Source organism: Lotus japonicus, chromosome 3 (assembly GCF_012489685.1).
Source record: "Lotus japonicus ecotype B-129 chromosome 3, LjGifu_v1.2".
Classification (NCBI taxonomy): Eukaryota; Viridiplantae; Streptophyta; class Magnoliopsida; order Fabales; family Fabaceae; genus Lotus; species Lotus japonicus.
The window spans coordinates 31,787,313-31,809,909 of NC_080043.1; the positions used below are offsets into that span (position 1 = coordinate 31,787,313).

Consider the following 22,597-nt stretch of genomic DNA (forward strand, 5'->3'; position numbering starts at 1 on the left):
TGATTTGTCATTCTACTTTGCCAGAGTCACTCTGGGGAGAGGCACTAAAGACTGCAGCTTACATTCTAAATAGAGTGCCAACTAAAGCAGCTGCCAAAACACCTTATGAGCTTTGGACTGGGCGAAAGCCTAGTTTGAAACATTTTCATGTATGGGGATGTCCAGCTGAGGCAAGGCCTTATAGGCCAAATGAAAAGAAATTGGAATCCCGAACAGTGAGCAGCTACTTTATTGGTTATTCTAAAAGATCCAGGGGCTATAAATTTTATGATCCCAAATTAAAGACAATTTTTGAGACGGGAACAACCATGTTCTTTGAGGAAATTGAGTTTGGATGGGAGAACAAGATTAGGGACTTTGCTTTAGAGGAAGAGTCGGTAACAATTCCAAAACTGATTCATACAGTTGCTTCTGATGAAGCAAGTACGGAACTTCTACAAGATATTGTTGTCGAATCTCCTCCTACTCAAGATGATATGGTGGTTCATGAAGAACAAACTCAAGATCCTCAAGAACAAGTGTTACAAGAACCAATACCTTTGCGGAGATCCACTAGAGAAAAGAGAAATGCTATTCCAGATGATTACATAGTCTTTCTCCAAGAACATGAGGAAAATAATGGTATGATGGAAGCTGATCCAATTAACTTCCAGCAAGCCATGCAGGATTCCAACTCTGAAAAATGGATTGAAGCAATGAAGGAAGAGTATAAGTCCATGCAAGACAATAAGGTTTGGGAACTTGTCCCATTACCGGAAGGTGTGAAACCCATTGGATGCAAATGGATATTTAAGACCAAGCGGGATTCTAATGGTAATGTGGAGAGGTATAAGGCTCGTCTTGTGGCTAAGGGTTATACTCAAAAGGAAGGGATTGACTTTAAAGAGACTTTCTCTCCGGTTTCATCGAAAGACTCTTTTAGGACAATCATGGCTCTTGTTGCACATTATGATTTGGAACTCCATCAAATGGATGTCAAGACAGCGTTTCTCAATGGAAACATTGATGAGACAATCTATATGGTGCAACCAGAAAAATTTGTGTCAGGAGACCCAAAGAATACGGTTTGCAAATTGACAAAATCCATTTATGGACTAAAGCAGGCATCTCGTCAGTGGTACCACAAATTTCATGAAGTAATTCTCTCATTCGGTTTTGAGGTGAATGTTGTTGAAGATTGTGTGTATCACAAATTCAGTGGGAGCAAATATATTTTCCTGGTTCTGTATGTTGATGACATACTGCTTGCCACTAATGATATAGGCATGTTGCACGAAACCAAGAGATTTCTATCAAGAAAATTTGAAATGAAAGATCTTGGTGACGCTTCCTTTGTATTACGAATTCAGATACACCGAGACCGATCTCGGGGTATTCTGGGATTGTCACAAAGGAGCTATATCGAAAAGGTACTTAAAAGGTTTGGCATGCAGAATTGTACATCAGGGGATACTCCAGTTGCTAAGGGAGACAAATTTAGTCTCAGTCAATGCCCAAAAGGAAACTTAGAAATTCAGGAAATGCAAAAGATTCCTTATGTATCAGCTGTAGGGAGTCTTATGTATGCCCAAGTTTGTACGCGTCCAGATATAGCGTTCATAGTTGGGATGTTAGGCAGATATTTGAGCAATCCAGGAATGGATCATTGGAAAGCAGCCAAAAGGGTTATGAGGTATTTACAGAGAACAAAAGATTATATGCTCACATATAGGAGGTCAAACCAATTGGAGATCATTGGATATTCTGACTCTGATTTTGCTGGATGCCAAGATAGTAAGAGATCCACTTCAGGCTATATCTACATGTTGGCTGGTGGTGCAGTTTCTTGGCGTAGTGCCAAGCAAACTCTCATAGCTTCATCCACCATGGCAGCAGAATTTGTAGCATGTTTTGAGGCATCTAACCATGGGATTTGGCTGAGGAATCTTGTCACTGGGCTGCGAATTGTGGAAGGAATTGAAAGACCGCTTAAGTTATACTGTGACAATAAATCAGCCGTCTTATTTTCCAACAATAATAGGAGCTCGACCAAGTCAAAAAATATTGACATCAAGTTCCTAGTTGTTAAGGAAAGGGTACAAAGTGGACAAATTTCTATAGAACACATAGGGACAAACTCCATGATAGCGGATCCTCTTACAAAAGGTCTTCCGCCTAAGGTCTTTCATGAGCACACTGCTCACATGGGTGTTTTGCAGTGTGAGGAATGCTTAGTTTAGTGGGAGTTACTCATATATAAATTTTGTGTTCTATGTTTGGTATTATGCATGCATACTCTAGTATTTGGATATTTTTTTGGTTAATTATAAAGTTTGATATTCTGTTATTTATGCTTTGTACAATAAGGTTATTGAATGATCTCACTAAAGTAAAGTAGGACCAGTTGAAAATTGACAAGTACAGGCCACCTTCTTGTGATTTTCATGCTGCACATTTCATAATGAATCTATGTCATTTGTCAGTACTAGTAATCATTGATGGGTTTAGTTATGATTGATATAACGAAAATCACTTTGGTTCTATGTACTGTAATGGCTAATGGACGAGATTATTTGGATATGCTTAAGGTATATAATGGCATTTTTGAGCTCATAAAGTCTAACACATGTGTAGAGTTACATATGTGACCAGTGGGAGATTGTTAGAATTTTGGGTCACAAATGTAACTTTTAATTGTGTTAGGGCCATTATTTAATTAGCCAAAACTAAAGTGGTCTATTTAATATTGATCTTATGGCTAAGGGCATGTGTGTTATGAAAATGTATTGTGCGGATACCATAAGGCAATATTCTAATTTGATGAGGGGCCAAATTAGAAATATTGAAAACAGAATTGTAACTGATGCAGTTACTTATAGGGTTATGGTCCCCAATTGTAGACACAACACAGTAACGTGAAAAGTTTCTCCTCATCCCCATCAGAGGAAAACATCAGGAAACCCTAAGGGTGATCTACAATTGGAAGATCACAACCCCAGATCCTTCAGCGATTCTCATGGCTCATTCAGGTACGCTTCCGCTCTAGATCTTCATCATGTTTTTCGGGTATGGGTTAATCAAGTGTGGTTTAGGATTATGCTCCTATTTTCTATATGGGTAGAAAAGCATGTGGTTAGGAACAAATCCTCAATTGTTAGAAACCTACACTAATAACTCATGGTTGGAGCAAAATTGTTTGAGAGTTGCTTAAGCACATGTGACAGTATGGGCCCACATGAATAGCGCTAAGAACTAAGAATTAAGAGCTAGCATTGGAGATGCTTTTAGATAGTTGCTTCTATGTAGGGTACCAAGCAATTATGATGAAAAAGAAACAAAACTTACAATGGATTGGGTCGAACTTTTGTTCGAGTTACACTCACATTATTTCCCTCACTTATCCTCTTTTCCTTTTCTCTTTCATTCTATCTATCCTTTTTACACCTCTTTTCCACCAAAATTGAAGTGCTTACAAAAAAATCCATCACCGTACTCTAAACAAATATCAAAATGATCGTATCCTCTCACTTTCATTTCTCTAGAAATAAAAGTAAGTCCTATGTCAATATGAATCTCCTTAATATGACTACAATATCACAGTCTAATTGCTACTAGGACATATATAAAGTTCCTACAATAGTCAAATTGTTAAAGCATCACTTAAAAATAACATATTCAACATACCAACAATACTTTTGAGTTTTCCTTTAAAATAATTACAGCATATGTGGACTTGAAACACAGCGGAATGTAAAACACAAACTATAACTAGTAACATAAAAACCATTGCCAATCAACACATAAATTGACATGAAGAACGAAGAAAGGCGCTCCACCTTGGATTAGTTTGGCTCTGAAGAATAATACATATTTTTCAGCTTTTACCTCCATTCTTGTGGCTCTTGTCTTCAATCAATTTTTGCTCCTCTAGCTTTGGAAATTCGTCTAAAGACTTCCAGAAATTTGAAATGCTCAGAATTGATTCCTTGAGCCTCAAGATTTGCACCAACCCATCGATATTGGAATGGTTTATTCCTTTTTTCCATCCCACCTTTTCATATCATCATGTACATCACCTGAGAGAGTTGCTTCTCTTACTACTTGATTATTGGATCCTTGGTCGCTCTCGGATGATACTTCCCTATTTCAGACAGAGCAATAAAATAGCAGAAGTTGTATCTCAAATATAAGCAATCAAATCAATATTGAAACAAAGCTTCATTATGAAGAATAAACATGCAATCATGAACTTCATAGGGAAATGAGTAATCAGGACCTAGATTCAGAGTTATGGTTCAGATGGACCAAATATAAACCCAAAGGAAGGACTGATGTTCAACATATATTAAATGAATGATAGCCTTTTACTGAGCATGGATAACTTCTTAGGAAAACTTCAAAGGATATCATAAACAGCAAAAAGTTAATTTTAACATACAAATATTTTGTGGACGCAAAAGAAATGGGTTCAAACCTTAAAATGGGTTTATAACTCCTTCGCCGATCAGAAAAGCAGCGAGACCCGATCAAGATACCAGCCAGACTGAACCAGAAAGGCTGTGAAGTTAGAACGGCTCTAACTAGGGAAGGGAGTATGAAGAAGAGTCTACCAAATATCTAAAACCATAAACAAAGAGAAAGGGATGACCTCGTGAATGGAATAATGCTATTTGAAGAAATAAACTTAAAGTCCAAATGTGCAAAGTTTTTTATCCATTCTAGCAGTTGAAGCAGTTCAGTGTGTCCAACATACATGACCAGATGGATACATGCACAACTGTTTTACAGTTCCAATTCAGTACTGAAATTCTGCTTTGATAACAATATGAACAACCATTCATTTCGAATGTGCAAAATCTCAGACTATTATTACTTACATTTTCATCACCGCTGGAAACAACAGCATTCTTATCTGGCTCATGGTAGTGCTCTGCCTTTTTGTCAATTGGTTCATCATATATGAGATAAACTGTTGTATTCTTCACAGCGAAACCGTTATAAAAAACAAAAACCACCTTCACTTTGTTACCCGGTTCTATATTTGATACTACTTTCTGCCACTCCTCTTCATCGAAGGAGTCAAATGCATCTTTCTTATAGAGCTGAATGGTGTTTTTTGTGTAATTTATCAACATCACATTTTTCAGGCCTTCTGATGTGATTTTGTCTGGGGAAGAAGAATAAACAATGCACATTATTGCCCTCAAGTTGCGCCCATCCACTTGAGGGACTTTGAAAATCACAGAAGAACATTCACTATTGAATGTTAGCCAATCAGGATAGTTGTTATTCGGAAGTAAACCAAACTCGATGGGAGACATTTTCTGTTCAATGAACATGCACACATATATAAAAAATAAAAATATTCAATATCTTGATACTAAAATTATTTAATTTAAATGTTAAACACATATTTTCCGTAAAACATAATTACCTATTTTCTTGTAAATTTAACTTGTACTCTATGACATCTTCAGGAAATAAAAAAATTTCATATTGTACTTAAAAATAGCAAGGGTCTCTTTGAACAATTTATTTTTTAAAAATAGAAAATGAGAAAAAACTTGTTTGATATAGACTGCTTCAAAAAACTCTTCTTATAAATAGTTCTACTTACAGTTTTTAAACTATAATCTCAAAGCATCTCAGATGTTTTCAGTTTTTGTTCTTAGTTATCAAGTCACATTTCTTTACGCTTTGCAAAACATCTTGTTCAAACTTCAACCGGTTTTTCTTTTCTTCTTCTGTAAAACAAGTTTTATAAAATAGTATTTAAATGTACAAAACAGACAAAATCATACAAGCCCCAAGTCTTTTACATATGCCCATTTGTAAGTATAAAGTTTTGATGTATAATTACTTTTTAATACCAATGTTAAAACATCAATTATCACAAGAGTTAATCTAAATTAAAAACTAATGTGATGTCTAACCAACTCTCAAGGTGGTGGTGTGTGTGTAAAGGCTAGCATTTCTCAAACTTAAAACATTAATAAGGCAACCCTAGTTCCATATACTTACTTTAATCAGGTAAAGGTGGTGTGTGTGTAAAGTGGAGAGAGAGAACCTGTAAAATGCTTTCTTTAAGAGTATCAGCAACACTGCAGTTCATTCCCATTTGTATCAGAAGAGATGTCAATGATTTTTTTGACCTTGAAATGCGAACTTGGTTGTGCCAATCAACTAAAGTGGACTTATTGGCTGAGACTTGAGATGTGCTTGGGGTTGCTTCTAATTCCCCACAAATTGTGGTATTTAAGGTATCCAAAATCCTCTCTATACTTTGATTCAGCTGAACATCTGAGTCACACTTCACCCATAGGCGTTGAAGCTTCTGAAGATCTTTTAGAGCATATAATAGACCATAGAAACTACTGTTCTGTTCATCCAATAGATCAAGACATGACATACCCACAACAGATGTTTGAACTTGGGATAAAGCATTATTAGCTGGAGACAGCCAAGACTGTATAATTGAAGGAAATACATCTCGTGAGAATCCTTCATAGCCGCACAGAGATATATATCCAATGCTTTTTGATCTCACTACAGCAAAGGGAACTCTTGTTATACCAGTGTTATCTGCAACCAAGGTGGTTAAAGATACCATTTGTTCCATATCCTCTTCCAACTTGTCAATTTTTGAACACCCAGACAAAATGAGTGTTTTTAATGACTTCAACTTATAGATGCTTCTTGGAAGTTGACGAAGGCTTGTACAGTTTTTCAAGTTTATAAGAAGCAGTTCATTGAGATTTCCAATTGTATGAGAAATCGAAGACAAACTAGTACAATCTTTCAGTACTAACTTTTCAAGATTTGGTAAGTTTGAAAAGTCTGGAGTTTGTCTTAAGTTTGGAGAATGACTAAGATTGAGAAATTTCAGCTTCATCAGCATCTGGCACAAAGAGATTTGAAAACCTATGTTAGAGAAAGCAGCAAAGGAAAATAGACGAAAAAGAAAAAATATCACACAAAAGTCGGTTTAAAATGTCCATGTAAGATATGTGTATTGCTCATTTTAGTCACTGCAATTAATACAGATATTATTGTTTTCCTCCCTAGGAAAAAATTAATCAGTGTAGACCATATTTAACATCAAGAACAATTTTCGTTTTCGGGAAGAAAATGATGTAATTCATCTTGATACTAAATGTTATCTTTTGGGAATAAAAATGATGATCTGTACATTCGAAATTTTGAATGACATGTTTCATCTTAATATTTATCTAACTACTTCAAAGAGAGATATTTACAATCAGTGACTGTGTGAAAACATAATCATAATTTTGGCCTGGAATCCCATTTTCCAACAAGCTTATCAAATTTTCAAATCATCACATAACATTTTTTTAAAGCGTAGTTAATAAAGTCGAAGTATCACATGGGACGGTAAAATTTGTTGCATCAACATGCACTATTACTATTCAAACTCTATCTTTTAAAGAATTATAACTCGTACCTGGGACTTCTTCCAAACTTGTACCAGATTGGAATATTTGAAGTCAATGGCAACTAAACTTTGTTGATGAAAGTCTGGTGGTGTATATTTTAAAGGAAATCTATGCCAGCAAAGCCATCTAAGATCTCTTGAAAGATACTTATAATCTCCATTAAGTTGTGCGCCAGCAAGTTGAAGCAATCTAAGTTTATCCATCTTCTCAAATTCTTGGGCATCCAAATTATAAGTTGTATCCATTTCTGGACACTTCAAAGTCAGTCCCTGAACATCCACTGTTCTCTATGAGACAAAATCAACAGAAAAAAAAAAAATGAATCACATAACGTAGGTAAATGGTAGTTAAAAATCCACTGACTACAACTGTAAGGTTTGAAGCCCATAATCTGTTACTAGAAACCATGGAACACAAAACGATTCACAAGCAAAGATTATTTTCACAATTATTGAGATAAACAAGACAGGCAACTGAGTGTTGGTAACAACTGAATTCACTTAGCAATCTGACTTTAGATAGTTTAGAAACAAAAACAATAGATGCAATAAGTTCTTACAGTGTATTTTGATAATACACGGTGCACATCCTCATAACGCCATAATCTACTAGGCTCCTTGCCCCCTTCTGCTGATCTCTTGCGGACAATTTCTTTTCCCATGTCTCGTAGCAAATCATGCATTCCGATCCTGTTCTTCCTATCAATAGTTACAAGGCATTGTTGTACGAGGACACTTATTCCAATTTCTGTAAAATTCCCACAGTCATTTAATATCTCAATCACATCATTTTGGTCCATCCCAATAAAGAAGAAAGCTATATCAAGGAATATTTCTTTAATATCATCATCACTTAAACCATCAAAACTTATTCTAAGCTTCTCCATCACTTCATTATTGGGAATCATTTTGAGTTTCTCCAGTACACTCTTCCACTCTGTTATCCTCCTCCTAGTCAACAAAAAGGACCCAATTACTTGAAGAGCTAGCGGCAACCCACCGCAGTATTTAACTACATCGCTAGAAAGATCAGCGAAACCATCTTCAGGACTTGGTTGCTTAAATGCATGCCAACTAAAAAGCTCAAGAGATTCCTTGTTGTCCATCTCTTTTATTCTATATACAACTTCAACTCCAAACTCCTTTTGAACTATATTTACATCTCTTGTTGTGATGATAATTCTACTTCCTTGGCCAAACCATTCACAACTTCCACACAAAGCCCTCAGTTGGTCCAATTTATTGACATCGTCCAGCACAAGAAATACTTTCTTTTGGCTAAGTCTTCTCTTCAATTCAACTTTTCCTGATTCAACATTATCTATCTTTGTCTTGGTGGTTTTGTAGATATCAGAAAGAAGTTTCAGTTGTAAAGTAACTATGCCATTATTTTGTTCGCAAACTTCCCTAACATTTAGGAGGAAGCTCTTAGCCTCAAAATCACGACGAATTTGATTATACACGGCTTTGGCAATGGTTGTTTTACCCAACCCTCCCATCCCCCATATCCCAAGTAGTAGAGGATCTTTGGATTGTTGGCTTTTCAATAGTCGAATTACATCTTGAATGCGAGCTTCTACCCCCACTGGATGCTCAGCAACAAATAAGTCTGTCTTGCCTAGCAAATCGGCAACATCTTCAACTACTTTCGTGATATCCTCACTTTCATTTCTGTAAAATATGAACCTAGAATAAGTACGCGCAAACAAATATAATACCATTTTACAAACTGTGGTGAGATCAAGAGAAGAAGAAAATAAACTGAGCACACACACGCACCCGCATCCGCACGGGCGCTCACATATATAGTAAAATTCATTTAAGAAAGTTAAACATTTTTAACGGTCCCCAAGTATGCACCTATTAACTAGTTAAGAATTCTCCCAGGACTGGTTGGACCCAACTGAGATCTGGTTGGTCATATTTGGCACATTGAGGAGAGAGACAGATCATCCATGAGGATCGGTCTTTTTCCTTAACAAGCATTGATCATTATGACGCATAACGAGGGTAGACCAATTGAGTGACAACAAAGGAAGGCCTACAACAGCGCCCGTGATTAGGATCAAAAGATCAAGAAGGCGACGCAATAACGGACAAATAAGTATAGAATGTAATTATGGAATGATTGTATGCCCATAAAGAGACAGCGGGCATATTGTTATAATATAATATAAAATTATTCATTTGACCCTTACCCAACAGCTTAAACTTTTGGGATAATTAGTTACTTGACATGGTATCACAGCCTCTACGACTTAGCGGTCTAGAGTTCGATCCTTGCACCCCTCACTTTCTAATTAAAAAAGTGGAATTTAAGCACATGGTAGGTGGGCCTATGCATTTATACACACTTCAAGCCTAAAGGGCTGTTGCGTGAGGGGGTGTGTTAGAATATAATATAAAATCATTCGTTTGACCCTTACCCAACAGCTTAAGCTTTTGGGATAATTGGTTGTTTGACACATATGAAGGAGAGTATACATTTGAGAATGTATGGTCACTTGCATCCTAGGGTTGAGTTTGAGTCGCTTGTGCACATTGGTGACCCCCGTGGGCCCTGTAAAACTTGCATCCTTGGTTCTCGCTGGTTCTCTCTCGGACTTCTAGGTTTCACTTTGTGAACATCAGTGCCCACATTGGAGACAAGGAGTACTTGGTTTGAAGACAATAATAGCAGAAGAAGATTAGATCCGGGGGGAAGCAAGATCATTTAGTTGAAGTTTTATCGTTTCTTGGACATGTCTTTTTCTTGCGAACATGGCACGCTTTTTGACAACATTCCCCTATATTCTCCAAGTTTAATATTTTTTAAATAGGAATATTTATAATTGAACAATTTTCCGCTGGCCTAAGAGCCAAGCACTTGAGCCTTAGCAATGCTAAGCCCACGCTTGTCTAAACCGAGCCCCAAAGCCTTGAAAGAATTCAAGCCAAGGCCTTGAAAGAATTTGAACAAGGAGAATTGATTTAAACCAAGCAAAAAGCCTCACTAATTTTGGCATAAAAGTCGGTTGGTATAAATCAAGAAGGGTCCTATTGGATTTTAAAAATAGAAGGACGAGGGAATAACTTCATTGCTCTCGCAAAAGAAGAACTTATATTCAAATTTTTCGTAAGATTGGAGGTAAAGTGTGAAGATACTTCACCCGATACTTCACCCTTGAATACTTTTGACGGCAACCCACCCGACCTTAAACCGTAAACCAAGACCAACTTTGAAGGAGAAAAAGATATTGGCAGTGGGAGATATATTAAAGTGATTGCAGAGTATAGAAAAGACTTCCACAAAAGCCCAACTATTTGGATGCAGCTGGGATGGAGCGACGTCAAGGACACAAATGATAGAACATTTGAAAAAAGAAATGGGAAATTGAACATGTCGTTTGTCAAATACAGTCATGTACATGAAAATGAACTCAATAGCAGCCTCGGCCGTTTGGCCTATGCAAATAAGTTCGCCTTCCACACACGGTTCTATTGTGAGTTGGTTATCATAGTCCTCTACCAAAAAGGTAGAACTAGTTTTTAGGTTAGCGTTGACTTAGGAGAGTAAGATGAAGAAAAGTGGAGAACTTCTTTTTTCACCTACCAAAGCTTGGGGTTAAAAATGGGTGGGGAAAGGGGCAGCAATCTTAGATCTGTCGGTACAACATTTATTAAAATTACAAGAACAATACCCAAAAAACAACATGACACCATATAACCCTCTCAACCTAAAATATCTAATTCACAATATGCTTAGTTGAATAGACATGAACAACATACAAAGAGCAAAACACAACACTCTTACCAAACTTATGGCATAAACCCCTACACAAGGTACGTCCCAAAAACAAAAGCCATTTGAGTAGACCAGTAGAACACATAAAAATGGCAGTGGCAGAATCATAGGATTAGCATCAAAAGAGATTCTTCAAAACCATTTAAATTTAGAACTTTAAATTTTTAATCTTTATTTTGAAAGTTACGAAGTCAAAGCAAAACAATAAATTTTCTAATTCAAACTAGTAATATTTTATATTTGTATTATAAATTTCAAAATTAGTATATAGATTCGAAATTCAAATTAATTTATTACCTGGAATTTATGATGACGATACCTGCTATGCCACCAACTTCAAGGAGTGCTGTCCTCCAATTGTTCATTATGACTTGATGCAGTGATAGTGATGTCTTTGTCATAAGATCTTCAAAAGCTTTTCCAAACTCACCTGTCTGATGACGCACATCTGAGGGATCTACCTCATAGAACACCGGAACAACCACCAGGCCTGTGGTTATGCGTTGTTCCATTATTGCAACCAACTCTCGCATACACCACTTTGAATTAGCATAATGTTTTGACAAAACCACTATACAAATTCTAGATTTGCTGATAGCTCGCAATAGTGAGGATGAGATCCCATCTCCCCGTTCAATCTCATCATTGTCTCTGAAAACATAAACCCCAGCATTTTGGAGGGCGGCATAGAGATGTGAAATGAACTTTGCGCGACTGTCTTCTCCTCTAAAACTCAAAAACACATCATAGATCTTTTCCTAAAATTGGAAAATAAAATATCAAAGAGTGCTTAGATATAACAAAATTATGCTATTGACATAAAATATCAAAATACTTTTTTTACTAAATAACAAAAAGGTAGAGAAAAGCATACGGAGCGCTTGGAGCGCATGGTGGCATAACGGAAGGCCGTTTGGATTGTGATGGCGGAGAGTGCCGCTCGGCGGACAGCTTCCTCAGTCTGCGTGTCCATGACGGAAATCGGAGAGCTAAGGCTGCCAGAGAGGATGGCGGAGATGGAAGTCGAGGACGAGTTTAGCGATGGAGAGAGTAGCTGTGCGGCGAGGGGAACTGCAAATATGGGAACATGGAGAGATTGTACAGCAGAGAGAGTGTGCAGCACTTTTTACAAGAGGGTTACCAGTTTCCACTTTCAAGTAATGGAAGCCACGTCATAACATCATCCACTTCAGTCAAGAGGGTTTCCACACCATTTTTAAATTTTAAAGGCTCACTTTTTGATTCCCTCTATTATTGACTTTAGTCACTCACCTTTAATTAATTGCATGGTTTTTGTCTTTATGCCTAAATCAAACCCCTTTAAATTATACACGACATAAGAGTCACATCATCTTAAAAGACACACTCGCCCATACGGTAGGAAAGAACACTACTTTGTTAATAGATAAGAGCGTATACAATTGCTAGTTTTTAGAAGTGAGTTCTTAAGCTAAAAATTAAGAATCAACTCCTTAAGCATTAGAGATGGTTGACGTAGAATTCTTAATTCTTGTAAATAAAAGTTAGTTCTTATATAAGTAACTTTACTTTATGAGTTCTTAGCAAAAAAAATATTTTTCTTACTCTTATCTAAATTACTTTATTACTTTATGAGTTTTGTTTTATTACTTTATGAAAATAAAAAGTATAAATAATGTGGTATGGTGAGACCAGATGAATAGTGTTAAGAACTCAAAGTTAAGAACTTGTGGTTGAAGCGAAATGTTGCTTAAGAGTTGCTTAGAGCACAAGTGGCAGTACGGACCCACATGAATAGTGCTAAGAATTAATAATTAAGAACTAGCAATGGAGATGTTCCAAGATAAACATTCAGTGGTTTTAATGTGGAGAAATGTCGGCAACGTACTCGTTTAAGCGCATTTCTAATGACATTGGTTCAAACTTTTTTAGCTAATTTTGTGTTACCTTGAATTTTTTTTGGATGTGGTGCTCGTATTAAGTAATTCAATGGATTATTATCAAATTATTTAAGGTAAATACTACTTTTTTTTTTAAAGTTCAATGCTCCAATATATTAATTCAAAAAAGTTGAGTCTACGAGCAAGACTTGCACAATATCAGTTAGGGCATCATTCCACCAAACTTTAGAGTGATATTTGCAAGCAACAGAGTCTAAAATATGGCAGGGAAATTTGCTTTGCGCCTTACATGTGAGAAAGAGATAGAAGGAAAAGATCTAGCTAAGGCCTTGCAGTTCTGTATGACAGAGTCTGGATAGTTCAAACAATTGAGTCAGTTCTCATTGCATTGGTGATAGAGAGAGAGAGAGAGAGAGTGATAGAGAGTTTGATTCAAAAATTACAATATCCATACCTATCTCCTTTACTATCATTAAGCTCCATCTCAAAGTCATTGCTTCTGCTAAAAGCGGATTCGATCTTTTCTCTTCCAACTGTGCTCCTGCCACCATTAAATTGTCTCTTGTGTCTCTAGCCACAAAACCAAAACCTTTCGAGCTCTCCCTTGTCCATCCTGCATCTATGTTGAATTTTATCCATCCATTCGACGATGTTGTCCATAGATCCTCCCTTACCAATGTCTCAGTTTGGTCTTGTGTTGCTGCCCAATCTGAGAAGCTTTTCATGGTTGTATCCATCGAATCAGTGGGTTGGGGTTGGGTGTTGTTTAAAAAACACTCATTTCGTGCCTTCCAAATTGCCCAAATTCACTGGAAGACCTGTACAGCAATGTCCCATGTACTGTACATGCAGATGTCTTTTAGCCATTCAACAAAGCAGGTATGGATCAGGTCTATGCGAACTCCTAGAGGGTGGTGGAACCAAGCTGCTCTAGCCCAGGGGCAGTGGAGGAATAGGTGGCCTTGTGTTTCAGGTACCTCTTGCCCACATAACACGCATATCTCTTATGTTTGGATGCCTCTTCTAGCTAAGTTTGCTCTGCAGAGTGTTATGTTGTTTGCTGATTTGTAAATGAAATGCTTGATCTTGTTTGGTGCTTTAACAACCCACAATTTTCTCCATGGAAAGTTGGTGTTCTTCAAGCCCCTGCAGTTGCTTCTACTTGGGAGAGTTTTAGTTGGTAATAAGCAAACTTTATTGTAAAATGCTCTTTTTTTTCTTCCCCGTTTACAGATTTTGGAGAGCTGTAGTTGGTAATAAGCAGACTTTACTGTAAATATTACATCTTTAGATTTTACTTTACTTGTCAATTAACTTTATCTCATGAAATTCATTTTTTAATGAAAAATAGACGAGTGGTGGTGATGGAGATGCGCGTAAAATGACCACGGTTGATGGATGAACAAAGTTCATAAAACACAACTTGTAACACCCCAATTTCTCAACTGAGGAGTCGCATTAGTAACCTAACAAGTCTAAGGACTATTTCTTAATCCTAAGAAAACACAATATTTTGTTCCTTTTCGAAACAACTGAACATAATTGAATACATAACATAGACTTTATTCAACAACCCGTTCCCGACATATAATAATAGTGTCATACAATATCGTAAGCAGGTTTTCAAAATAAGTACGCTCACTGGAACAGTGGCGGAGATAAAGTTTAAACAACAGATTTTTCAGATGGGGAAAGAAACTCAGACATAGTCCACCAAAAGGAAAAAGCAACTGCTTCATCCACCTTTACACGACCGCCCACGGTCATGATCTCCAACTCGAACGGCTAAGCTTCAGCGGAAGGCTCACCATCGCCTAATAGCGTTAAGCGCCTAAACAACAAGTAGCAAACAGAAAGGGTTAACTCCATGCAACTACCATGTACAAAAGAGAAAATCATGCTATTCGAATTTAATTTCCTAGCATGGTAAATAAACTAGCAACATAACTAAACTCATATATCAACAACTTAACATATAACATCAAATCAGATATCAAAAACTTCAACAGTATAATATCAATTCAGATATCAACAAACCAATAACTAAAATCCAACAACATAGGGTCAAGTGTTAGTTCCCTATAATGCAACTATATGCTGCTACCAAAATGGATCGATCAATAACATCTCTCAAGACGGGACAGACGTGGAACGACAACCACTGAATGCCACTTAATATCGCCTCACAAGACGGGACAACCATGTGGAATGAAAACCACTGGATGCCACTTAATAACGCCACGAAGGACGAGACAGACATGTGGAACGACAACCACTGAATGCCACTTAATAACGCCTCGAAGGACGGGATAGGCATGTGGAACGACAACCACTGGATGCCACTTAAGTTTCAGCCCTATATGCCAAAATCATTCAACAATAATCACGTCTTATCCACTTGAAAGCAGTAAGGACCGAAACCAGTAAACAGCCGAAGCCTCTCAGAAAACGGAGACACACGTCTCAATAAGTTTACTCGGTCGAAGCCTTCAGAAAACATTTGGCACAAGCCTCAGAAACAGTCAACATAAGCAAGCATAATAATCATAATCCAATGCCAATCAATATAAACATCTTCATCTCAAAGGCATGCAGTGCGATAAAAGCAGGCAAGACTCAAAGAGGCTCTAAAACTGAGTTACCCTTACCTTCGTGAGTAGAAGTTGGGCATGGAAGTTGTGAACCTAGAACAAGGAAACACAATCATCAACACAAGCCCTACTAGAAGTAACACTATCTAATAACGCTAATCGAAACCGAAAAGAAAGCTTTTAAAGCTTCAGAGTTCCTTTTTAGGCACGAATTGACAACAGAACTTCGTTCGCTAAAACGAGCATAACTCGAGCTACAGAACTCGGAATGACACGAAACCAGCGCCAAAATTTCAACAATCGAAAGAGCTACGCAATGGTTCAGGTCATAGAGACCAAAAAATTATTTTCGGACACAGTACCCTAAGCAATAGGTTTCGGCCACTATGTAAAATAGGGTTTCCGAACTTTTTCTTCGATCTAAATCGATTCCTAGGTATTCTTAGGCGATATCTAGGCCAGGGAAACTCTCAGAAAAATTATCGAATCGAAAACTGTCGCAGGGGTATTTTGGTCAATATTTTTAGCTCGGAAACTCAAAATCAGAATTTCGAAAAACAAATTAGATGGGGTCGACACCAACGTCGATTATGACGACTAATCCTACTAACACTAAGCTCAGTCGAGAGTTTTAAGCCCAAAGGACGGAACTTTAGCCATAAATGGGTTTTTCAAGCAGCATTGAAACTTGGCGGCCTTTCGGCGACATTCGGCAAAATGTAATCCGCTAAACATGCTCAGGGGCACGCAGGGAATAAGTTTAGACACTAAAATCAAGTTATTTGGACAGTTTTACAAAAAGCTCAAAACTTGGAGCACAGAAAGACATAGCAAAAAGCGACGGAATTTAAGATCAGAAGAAAGAAATAACATCAGTACCTTGAGGCCTACGCGTAGCAACGAACTATGGAACGATTAGGCAAGAATCGGCGAAAAACTCTTCTCCTTTCTTTTCCTCCTTGGCCGCGGGTTTGGGTGGGTTTTTGGGTGAGATTTTTGTTTTTTCATTCTTCAAGCTACAACCTATATATAGTGAATGAAATGGAAGATATTTACCAAGGATCGGATAAGGATGGATAGATATTTTGAGAAGATATTTTGTAAAGATATTTTGAGAAGATATTTTGTAGAGATATTTTGTAAAGATATTTTGAGAAGATATTTTGTAAACCGGTACATATTAGTTTAGATATCGGAGGATTTAACTCATAGAGTTAAGATAAAAATATAAGAGTGATTCTGATTTTTCCTGCGCATTCCTCTATGAATTCTAAGATAGGTTTTGGCGACAGAATTCCAAAACTCAAAAGAGGTTTCTTGGAATTAAGGTAAACAATCCAAAGTCGGTGTAAATCTATTTTACCCGAAAAGAACTTTTTGCAGTGAATGTCGGATGAGAAAACTTCTCTCTGAAGAAAGATGGGAAACATCAGGAGAAATAGGTGTATGCGTGTGGAATCTTCGTTTAAAGCTCCGAAAAGAAAAAGTCTTCATCAACCGTTTATTCTAGGTTTCTTGAGCTATCAGGGTTTTAGTTTCGGCAAACCTCCGAGAATTAGAATCGGACGTTCGTGCATTCCAGGGTTTCGTATCGAAACGCTTATCATGGAAGGATTAAGAGAAGTTCTAACATTTCTCTGAAGATTTTTGGAATTAGTTTCCATCGTGTCTTTAAGTGCAAATTAGTCGTTTACTAACGTTTTCTTCTTCATAATACTAATCCAACCATTAAACGAAAGTCAAGTTCCTCTCACGCTTACACAGAATCCTATGCGTGAGCTGGAAATTAATTATTTATTTAATTCTAAAATCCAGGGTCTTACACAACTCGCAAATCTTACGTTCCTAAGAATGGAACACTGCAATAATACGATAGATCATAATCAAAAATTTTACTGGTACGTGAGTGTTTATTAGAGCACGCATCTCCAACAAAGAGATTGTAAGACCCAAGTTTTCAGTTTATGTCAAGTGAATAAAATCATATTCACGATTAGGGTTGATGTATCGTGAAGGGAAACCTGAATAAGAGTTGATCAAATGAAATAAATTTATGAAGGAGAAAGTTCAGGAAAAGACTAATCTTCCACCCTTGGAACACTATAGAAATAAAATTTCAAAAAACCTTCCACCCTTGGAACACTGTAGGAATTTAGTCCAAAAATCTTCAGAGAAATGTTAGAACTTCTCTTTTTCCATATATAACAAGCGTTTCGAGGCGAAACTCTAGGATCTATGAACGTCCGATTCCAATCATCGGAAGTTTGCCGTAACCGAAACCCTGGTATTTCAAAACCCTAGAATCAACCGACAATGAAGACTTTTTCTATTCAGAGCTTCAAATGAAGATTCTACACGCGTACACCCATTTCTCTTGATGATTTCAATCTTTCGTCAGAAGGAAGTTTTCTATTCCGACATCCGATGCAAAAAGTAACTTATCGGGTAAAATAGTTTTACACCGACTTTGCATTAGTCACTTAAAATACTAGGGAACCTCTTTTGAGTTTTGGATTTATGTCGCCAAAATCTATCTTATAATTCACGGAGAATGAAGCCGGAAATATCAGATTCGCGAAACTTTCATTTTTCCGCGTTTTGCCAACCTCTATATATAGCAAGAAAGGTGAGAAAAATCACAAAAACTCCTCCATTTTCTCTCCAAGGCCGCGAGCTCCATTGAAGGAAGAGGAAGAAGAGATTTTCTTCATTTCTTGCTTGATCATCGATTAAACAGTTGCTACTTCAAGGTTTCGAGGTATAGTCGCTAATCCTTACCTCTAATCGCTTTTTTCATAGCTTTTCTCTATGTCTTTCTGTGCTCATAGTTTTGAGGTTTTTGCAAAACTATCCTGAATACTTCATTTTTTATTCTAAACATCTTCCCTACATTCTTCTGAGTATGTTTAGCTAATAATACTGCGCCGATTCTCGAAAAACTACCGTCGAGTTTCAATTCTGGTGAAAATACCCATTTTGGGGCAAAGCTTCGTCCTTTGGGCTGAAAACTATCGCCTTAGCTTAGAGCTAGTAGGATTAGTTGTCATAAACGTCGTTGGTTACGTCCCCATCCAATTTGTTTTTCGAAATTTCAGTTTTGAATTTCTGAGCTAAAAATCATGACCAAAATACCCCTGCGACAGTTTTTGATCCGATAATTTTTCCGAGTTTAGAATACCCTTAGTTACGGCTAATAATAACCTAGGAACCAAGTTTGATCGAAGAAAAATCGAGCTACCTAATTACCCAAAGTGGCCGAGCACCCTAGGGGGGAGGGAGGAAAATTCCTTTTTCGAAAACTTGTCCTTTCGCGCTAGATTATCGTACCTCGGAGTATGTATTACTTCGTGTAACCTTAGGGAGTATTGATTACTGAGTTTCTGATAGTTTTTGATGGAATTCTGTGGTTTTACTCTAAAGGTTCTTTTGAGGATTTCTCTGAAGAACAAGGAGCTGGTTGTGAAGGAACTTTCGAGGACAACCCTGGAGAATCTGCAGGTGAGGGCTACTCACTGAATCTTTAGTTAATGCTTAGGGTCGATGCTTTCGACATTGATTTACTGTTTATGCACTTGTTTGTGGTTGATTGGAAAAATGTTTTCTGAGGCTTCGGCTGACAATGTAGATGATTCATCTACCGAATGTTTTTGAGATTGAATTACATGTTACGTGCTAAGTGGGTAACTTAGGATGTGTGATGCATGCTTTATATGCTAAGTGCTATGTGGTTATTTTAGAATATGTTGATATATGACATGTTGGTTGATGGTGCTAATTTAATTATGCCTTTCCAATGATATCTGTGATTCTGAGGAGTGAGAATAGCGGGCAGGTCATGTCGATTTTATTTTGAGAGTTTTGATGAGGTTTGATAGGACGAACGAGGATTCGGGCCTTGTTATGGTGTTTCATGGATCGAGACATTCTCTGGTGTCATTTGGGGATTAGGAGATCCCGAGAACTTATAAGATTAGCGATAAGACTAAAAGGATATTATTTTGTAAAGAAAACTCATAAGACATTAAACAACCTCTAAATCTTCAAATAATGATAATACACTCGAAAGGAAGCTTAGGAGGCAAATCTTAGTTTTGGAAAGCGAGTAGTGTCGTCAGATCCCAAGTGTTGAGAATGTTAAGAAGTTTTGAGTATGTTGATACTCTTGTGCTCTGGGAGCAGTTTGTTTAGCCATCCAAGGGATGAGCCGAGAAGCTTCACTGAGGCGTGAGACCTTGTGAATGCGTGATACTTCACTGAGGCGGGAGACCTCGTGGAAAGCATGGATCTTCACTGAGGCGTGAGACCTCGTGAATAGCATGGAACTTCACTGAAGCGTGAGACTTCGTGCAAGTGTGTAAATTCACTGGGGCGTGAGACCCCGTGAAAGCATAAAACTTCACTGAGGCGTGAGACCTTGTGAATGCGTGAAACTTCACTGAAGCGTGAGACTTCGTGCAAGTGTGTAAATTCACTGGGGCGTGAGACCCCGTGAAAGCATAAAACTTCACTGAAGCGTGAGACTTTGTGAATGTGTGAGACTCCACTGAAGCGTGAGACTTCGTGAGAGCATTGATGACTCGAAGAGTTATCGTGAGTGGTTGCACTCATTTTATGATTATTGTATTTTGTCGCAGAATCGACATTTACCTTAGGGTATGCTTTTTAGAGACATTAAGTTAGCTAGAACACGTGGCGACGTGTCGAGTGAGGTCGGAGACGTTGTTTGGCTAATCACATTGCATTCATGCATACATAGGAGGTTAATACACGGCGTGATACCGGACCTCGGTGAATTCCAAAATGTCGTCGGATTCCAAAATGGTCATAAGACCCGGATTTCCGTGTAAGAGCGTTTGTAGACGACTCTTGTAGCAGACCGAAATGGCAGACCTACGGGTTACGGCTGATCTGACTACCATTGTTGTTGGAGTAAGAGGCACGCGGGCAGAAATGGTCCCACCGTTGCTGGTGCTAGGATTGATCCGTTTGATGTCCATCCGTTCCGGAATGCATTTGGTTAACTGGGTTAACCGCCATATCATTTCATGCAACATGCATACTGACTTAGTTGCTGAGTGTGATTGATAATTGTTAATTCTATTTGATGCATGCTATTTGTTATGACTGTCGTTACATTCATGGTGGAATATGCAACCCTAGGATGTTATCCCTAGCTATAAGCCTAAGTGGCTATCCTATTATCTGTACCTATTGGGTTTAATATTTACATAATTCTTTGGAGTTGACCCTCGCGTCTGCTGTGTGTGTTTTGGCGGACTACGCCCTTTGTCAGATGTCCTTGGCGGGCTGGTTCACGACGGTTCACCCTTCGGCGGGAACTAGGGTTGGGATGCTGGAACAGGAGCGCATCGCGGTCGCAAGAGGAGGACGGATGGTGTACATAGACTAGGTCGTTCTGGATTTCGAATTCGGACGACGATCATGCTAGCATGTAGGACTGAGTGTTAGTGTGAGCTCCTCGAGATGGGATTAGTGTAGGAGTAGAGTCTTAGCTCTGAACATCATTTGTTTCTTTGGGGACAGGGTAGTTTCCCGCCTATAGCTTTTTTGTGTGGTTTCCTTACGGGAATCACAGAGAGTTGGTTGGACTTAGGAGGTCTTGTTTCAGGCCGATGGGTCAGTTCATTCTCAGTTTTGAGGGATGGTGTTGCGGACACTTACCTTTTTCTTTGGTTTGTACATATTGCCTACGGGCGTTACACGTTTCTTCTTTCCGTCACTGGAGGTTACTCGTGACGAGGTCGCTACTTACAGCGGGGGATGATATATATATTGTATATTAGTTCTGTTGTCTTTCGCTTTTGGGTTTATTTATTTAAGTCTTGTTTATATTATCGACAAAAAAAAATATATTCACGTTTTTCCGCATTAAGTTTATTTTTGGTTACTAAAGTGACGCCACCGAAATCGGGGTGTTACATTGTGGTATCAGAGCACGGTCGAGTCTTTCGGGAGCTGTTGGGGAATAGGTCTTCTGTGCTAGGTTGTGTGACTCTGCAAAGAGTGAGAATTGATTGTCTGCAAGCGATTTTTCTCTTAGAATTGATTGAAGTTATTGCTTAATCATATTGTATAGTTATACTAGATGCTATCTTATGATGAGTACTAACTGTTTGTTTAACTTAACAGAACGATGGTAACCTTCTAACCATTCTTTCTCATTCCAATATAATATGTTTCATTACTCTCGTAGCGTGTGCAAACACACCTAACTTACTTATACTGTCTGAGCTTTGACCTTATAGTTAGTACACCTATGAAGACTTTACTCAGTTATTGCTCGTATTTAAACTATAGAAGTACACGAGGTTTAGGATAACATGCTAAGCCTAGGAAGTAGTCTTCCACCGATGCGTTTAAACGGAAGTATATTGCGGATCCGACACATGCTATTGAGCTGGATGACAGTAAGTTGAAGGATGAGATGACGAAATGACTAGTTAAGTCCCTTGAGGTATAGTTATGATTTGACCTTCTGGCGGTTAAGTATCGATTTGTGGGAAGTGTTAGGAATTTCAATAAGTCGAAATTGGTTTAAGTGAGGAAGGTTTTGAGGACGAAGACGACAATAATGGATTGTTAGATATTAAGAGGATGTTGGCTTATGAATTGTGGATGAAATTGTATTAAAGGGAATCAGTCTTGTCCTGTACGAGGTAATAAGACTCAAGTCGAGTTTTAAATTTGAACGGCGACTAAGTAGAAGATTGATTTCATGGTGCGAGTGATGATAATCACGAAGTTGGAAGTGACGTTAATGGACTATTAGCTTCCAACGCAATATTTCGTCTAGGAGTTATCAAGCGACCGAGTTGAGTTTGGATCATGAGTGAACATCACGAGGACAAGTTGAGCATTCACTCCGGAACATAGAGATGTACCGAGTTTC

The 22,597-nt window shown here is 37.9% G+C and overlaps 1 protein-coding gene across 4 annotated transcripts; it reads right to left on the reverse strand.

Moving 5' to 3' along the window:
* Positions 1-3,588: 3,588 nt before the first annotated feature.
* LOC130749341 (disease resistance protein RUN1-like) lies at positions 3,589-12,408 on the reverse strand. 4 transcript variants are annotated; one of them, XR_009022895.1, is made up of 9 exons: positions 12,091-12,408; positions 11,514-11,974; positions 7,993-9,103; positions 7,442-7,720; positions 6,047-6,877; positions 4,857-5,303; positions 4,628-4,756; positions 4,454-4,522; positions 4,056-4,120 (listed from the first exon to the last, which is right to left on the reverse strand). XR_009022895.1 is itself a non-coding variant. In XM_057602683.1 (8 exons), the coding sequence occupies exons 1-7, from the start codon at positions 12,187-12,189 to the stop codon at positions 4,484-4,486; spliced, it is 3,267 nt and encodes a 1,088-aa protein (XP_057458666.1). In that variant the 5' UTR covers positions 12,190-12,408; the 3' UTR covers positions 3,589-4,120; positions 4,454-4,483. The 4 variants fall into 4 exon arrangements, 3 of the variants coding, with proteins under 3 accessions (XP_057458666.1, XP_057458665.1, XP_057458664.1); XM_057602683.1 differs by lacking the exon at positions 4,628-4,756 and having other exon boundaries at positions 3,589-4,120; XM_057602682.1 differs by lacking the exon at positions 4,628-4,756 and having other exon boundaries at positions 3,589-4,120; positions 4,454-4,596; positions 7,442-7,702; positions 12,091-12,406.
* Positions 12,409-22,597: the final 10,189 nt, after the last annotated feature.